The sequence below is a fragment of the Sinocyclocheilus grahami genome, unplaced genomic scaffold, assembly GCF_001515645.1.
Source record: "Sinocyclocheilus grahami isolate Dianchi unplaced genomic scaffold, SAMN03320097.WGS_v1.1 scaffold230.1, whole genome shotgun sequence".
NCBI lineage: Eukaryota > Metazoa > Chordata > Actinopteri > Cypriniformes > Cyprinidae > Sinocyclocheilus > Sinocyclocheilus grahami.
In genome coordinates, this window is record NW_015505409.1 from 1,657,478 (window position 1) to 1,663,177 (window position 5,700).

At 37.0% G+C, this 5,700-nt stretch overlaps 1 protein-coding gene across 1 annotated transcript in view; it reads right to left on the reverse strand.

Moving 5' to 3' along the window:
• Window positions 1-5,700, reverse strand: part of limk2 (LIM domain kinase 2) — a 20,507-nt gene that overhangs the window by 8,131 nt on the left and 6,676 nt on the right. The window contains exons 10-11 of the mRNA XM_016288272.1: window positions 3,024-3,089; window positions 884-1,061 (exon numbers count right to left, since the gene is read on the reverse strand). Of these exons, the coding sequence (XP_016143758.1) occupies window positions 884-1,061; window positions 3,024-3,089 (244 nt within the window). The remainder of the gene's footprint in view (window positions 1-883; window positions 1,062-3,023; window positions 3,090-5,700) is intronic.

Consider the following 5,700-nt stretch of genomic DNA (forward strand, 5'->3'; position numbering starts at 1 on the left):
ATATATATATATATATATTATTTCATTTCCATTTTGTATGTTGGAAGTACTGAAATAACTAAAAATAAATAGAAGTAAAACTTAATAAAAAGCCTATATAGACATAATAAAAAAAACGAATAAAATGACAACATTACTACAACTGTAACTAAAACTAAAATAGATAACTAATACAAATCAAAGTACATTAGTTCATCAGTAATCCTAAAAAAATAACACTGAGGCAAACACACATGCTAAAATAACAACAACTTACTGACACATAGTAAGAAACAGATTATTAAAAAAAACAAACAGAAGTGGAAATATATGTATGTGTGTGTGTGGTTGTACATACACATATATGTAGTTGTTTTTTTGGTGTTTGGCTTAGTGTTATGTTAGAATCATTATTATATTCTTATACCTTTTGTTCTTTAATATTTTGAATTGTTTTTAGCTTTATTTTTGTTTTTCATTTAAATGTTAAGTTTTGAAATTTCGTTGTATGCATTTGTCATTTTTATTTAATTTCTTTATTTTTAAAATGTGTATAAGTAGTATTTATAAAGTTTTTAGTTTTGGATCTGTTTTTAGTTGTTTTAATACTACAATTGATTGCTTCTGTTGTCCTCATTTGTAAGTCAAGCATCTGCTAAATGACTAAATAAAATAAACGTGTTCTTTATACAGAATAACATTCTATTAATTGTCCACTGAATTATGTAATCACAGTAGAGCACCGTTCTAGCGTGAAGGCGTGAATTAGCAGAAGGCGAACAATTGTTTCGCGTTCAGTGTGAAAGCACTGTTCGTCAGCGATTCGCCTCGCTTTTTCGCACAGCGCTCTGTGTGGAATGGCCTTTAATAAAGCACTATCTTCGGTGTAATACTCTCTTCTCACCATTAAGCATTTCTGGGGCCATCCAGTATGGGTTCCCCACCACTGTGTAGCGTTTCTTACGGTCAATCCGTCTAAACAGTCTTTTCTTATTGGTTGGTTTGTCAGGGGGTGGCTGCTTGACCTTATCCTCCATGATTAGACGAGATAGACCAAAATCTGCCACCACGACGGTGTTGTCCTGCAGGTGTCAGACAAGTAGAGCGAAAAAGAACAGATGTGCAGAAATGTTTAGCATGACAGTGCTAGTTCTCTGATACAAATTTATGAGTACAAAGGAACCCTAAAAATAAAAAAAATACACAAAATTAAAAAAAATGCAAAGAAAAACTAAAAAATTCAAGTAGGGTGTAAAAGAAAGATCTTAACATCAGAAGTAAATCCTAGCTTTAAACTATTTGCGCTTGTCTAAATATTTAACTAAGCTCCAAAGGCATGCCGTTTGTTCTCCTAAAAAGATTCTTTAAATAGCTTGTCATAAGTGATTCACTCAGGATATGTGAAACACTGAGGTCAGTCAGGGTCAGACAGCATTTCCTGTCTTATCTTCTTTCCACTAACTAAACAAGTGAGCAACCGTTAAAGGGGTCATATGATGTTGCTAAAAATGGTGTATTTGGTGTAATGAAATGTGTTTATGCGGTTTAAGGTTAAAAAAACACATTCTCCACATACTGTACATTATTGTTTCTCCTCTATGCCCCGCCTTTCTGAAACGCGTCAATTTTCACAAAGCTCATCGGTCTGAAAAACGAGGTGTGCTGTGATTGGCCAGCTATCCAGTGCATTGTGATTGGCCAAATACCTCAAGCGTGTGACGGAAATGTTACGCCCCTTACCCTACTGCGATGCCCTGTCCGGCCGGAACGACGAGACAAAAACATTCAAACCCATTATAAACGAGGCATTTGTTGCATGCAGTGAGGACATAATTACGGATTATAATGACTTATACTGTCTTTTCATGCGTTGTGTTGCATCGCGCCGCGTAAACATAAAACTATGTCTGCATTTGTGATTGGAAAAATGACAAACAACAAGCGCTACTCTACACTGCTCAAAACTCACATTTGAATCGTCAGTGGCAAATTCTTTAAATATAAAAAACGCACTTGCAGTCTGCGAGTCAGAACATTGTAGTCTACTCTACCAGGATCAGGAAACAGTCCTCCATAAAATGCACTGGACACATCTGAATATTTGGGTTAAACTGTTCTGGAACAGTGTTGTAAATACAACTTAACCACTGATTTCTAGTCGTGTCTTCTTTTGGAAGACCAAACAAAGTAGTTTCCCTTTCACAACGAAACAGCGTCACACACCGCGGCTTTGAGTGAGCGGAGGCCGGAGGCCTAGAGTGAGCAGAGGCCGGCGGGCTTGAGAACGGTGTGGCCGGCGGATTCGACAAAGGAGCTGGCTTGCGGCAACCACATGTGACAACCCCGGGCTGGACTCCGTTTCGTCCACGGTGAAAGCCGATCCGGCGAGCCACAGCGCAAAGTTGATGTATTTCCTCAGCGACCAGCACGGATCAGATCCAGACATGACGAAGCAGATATCATCCTCTTTTGGAAGACCAAACAAAGTAGTTTCTCTTTCACAACAAAACACACAGCGCCTTCACGACATGGCGGCGGCGGCAGCAACAACAATACTACAGCGAGAATAAAAGTTACGCCTTCTTTCTTTGCGTGAACATTTGGGCGGTGTTATGCAAATCTTTCCACATCGTGACGTAGACATGTGGGGGCGTGTTAGAACGAGCCATTTTAGGTAGGTGTGGTTGACTCTTAACTTTTATAAAGAATATCTCTTTGGATTTGAGACTTTAGTCTTTGCAACTTTACAGATCTTCTTTATGCACCAAGAGCTTGTAACACTCCAAAGAGTTAACTAAACAATCCTCGAGTTTGAACAGATCTTTACCCTTCACTTAGGTTTCTCTCTCCTGCTCAAGTGTTATTACATAACTTGTTTTTGGGTGCTTGTCTACTTTAGCCATTTTGTTTGTGCTGACACAAGTCTGTCAGCTATTCTCGATTATGAAAACCTGTTTCTAGGCCCTGGGCTCCCCAAGCAAGGCCAAGTAAATGTAGACTTTGATCCGAGTTAATATGTGGAATGGGTGAAACTCCTCCCGTACCAGTTTGATCAGGCAGTTGTGAGAGTTGAGATCTCGATGTATGATGCTCATTGAATGCAGATATGCCTGAAAGAATAAGAGAATAAAATCAATCAGATGAGATGGAAAAAGAGCTTGTGTATGAGCAGAATGTGGAAAGACAGAAATGCATGAGAAATCTACAACCTCTTGATCACCACCACCACAAGAAGTACTAAGACAAAAACTAAAATGATGCATCAGCAAGACACAACAAAAGCTCCTGCTAAACAGGAAGTTGCTTGTCTGTCTTCTCAACTACTCAGACAGTTCTTAGTTGAGATGTACTTGCTGTTGGAAATTAAAGTAAAACTGTGTCCTAACCAGGTGTGATGTTTTTAGTAGCAAGTAAAACAATTTATGATAGATGATTGATGACTTTAAAGTAAGCGTAACCTATTAAATATTTATCATTGACTGCTATATATCCAGTAATGGCTGATAGCAATTAATAGAAAAGGTGCCAATGTTGGCCGATAACCAATATGTTGCAGATATATTGTGCATTCCATATTAGAACACATTTAACGTGGAATAAAATCATGAACCAATTATTTTTTACAGTGGGCGGGGATGCCCAGTGAGACAATAGAAATCGAAATCAAATCTCTGTCATAAATGTCCTGATGTGCTTAGTTTAGGATAAAAAAAAAAAACACACACACACACACACACACAAGACAGAGTTCATATTGCTTGTCGATTTATGGTTGGGAGACCTCCCTCCCATTTCTGAAATGTTACTCCATGGAGACATCACAGGTTCATCGTTTAACTGGATTAATGAATTCGGACACAAAGTGTTGATACTAGTATTTTTGCTCCTCTAATGACCCAATGCAAAATTATAGTCCCGGTTTGCTATTGGTTGACAAAAAGATAGTCCCACCCCAAACTCATGCCAGTGGTTGAGCCAATGTTTCTGCATCAGACTGGTTGTGGCACTAAAATAACAACATGTTGATAGCACAAAAGCCAATGTTTACACTTCACAGGCAAATCAACCTACTTAAGTCTTACTTTTAGTCTCTGAATATTAAACTGGTTTGGAATTTTTTTTTTAACATCTAAAAAATTACGTAACCTTTAAATTGTCCTGTTTTATCTCACCATTTCCTTTAAAGTATGTATATATACAGTGGGGCAAAAAAGTATTTAGTCAGCCACCAATTGTGCAAGTTCTCCCACTTAAAAAGATGAGAGAGGCCTGTAATTTTCATCATAGGTATACCTCAACTATGAGAGACAAAATGAGAAAAAAAAACCAGAAAATCACATTGTAGGATTTTTAAAGAATTTATTTGCAAATTATGGTGGAAAACAAGTATTTGGTCAATAACAAAATTTCATCTCAATACTTTGTTATATACACTTTGTTGGCAATGACAGAGGTCAAATTAAAGTAAAACTGTGTCCTAACCAGGTGTGATGTTTTTAGTAGCAAGTAAAACAATTTATGATAGATGATTGATGACTTTAAAGTAAGCGTAACCTATTAAATATTTATCATTGACTGCTATATATCCAGTAATGGCTGATAGCAATTAATAGAAAAGGTGCCAATGTTGGCCGATAACCAATATGTTGCAGATATATTGTGCATTCCATATTAGAACACATTTAACGTGGAATAAAATCATGAACCAATTATTTTTTACAGTGGGCGGGGATGCCCAGTGAGACAATAGAAATCGAAATCAAATCTCTGTCATAAATGTCCTGATGTGCTTAGTTTAGGATAAAAAAAAAAACACACACACACACACACACAAGACAGAGTTCATATTGCTTGTCGATTTATGGTTGGGAGACCTCCCTCCCATTTCTGAAATGTTACTCCATGGAGACATCACAGGTTCATCGTTTAACTGGATTAATGAATTCGGACACAAAGTGTTGATACTAGTATTTTTGCTCCTCTAATGACCCAATGCAAAATTATAGTCCCGGTTTGCTATTGGTTGACAAAAAGATAGTCCCACCCCAAACTCATGCCAGTGGTTGAGCCAATGTTTCTGCATCAGACTGGTTGTGGCACTAAAATAACAACATGTTGATAGCACAAAAGCCAATGTTTACACTTCACAGGCAAATCAACCTACTTAAGTCTTACTTTTAGTCTCTGAATATTAAACTGGTTTGGAATTTTTTTTTTAACATCTAAAAAATTACGTAACCTTTAAATTGTCCTGTTTTATCTCACCATTTCCTTTAAAGTATGTATATATACAGTGGGGCAAAAAAGTATTTAGTCAGCCACCAATTGTGCAAGTTCTCCCACTTAAAAAGATGAGAGAGGCCTGTAATTTTCATCATAGGTATACCTCAACTATGAGAGACAAAATGAGAAAAAAAAACCAGAAAATCACATTGGTTAGTTAGTTATCAACTTTATTAATCCCACAAGGGGCAATTAAAGTAGGGTAGTAGCATCATATAACAAACTTAAAGGGATAGTTCACCCAAAAATGAAAATGTGATGTTTATCTGCTTACCCCCAGGGCATCCAAGATGTAGGTGACTTTGTTTATTCAGTAGAGCACATTTGATGATTTTTAACTCCAGCCGTTGCAGTCTATCAGTCTTATAATGCATGGCAATGGTAACAAAATCTATGAGAGTAAAAAAAACATGCACAGACAAATCCAAATTAAACCCT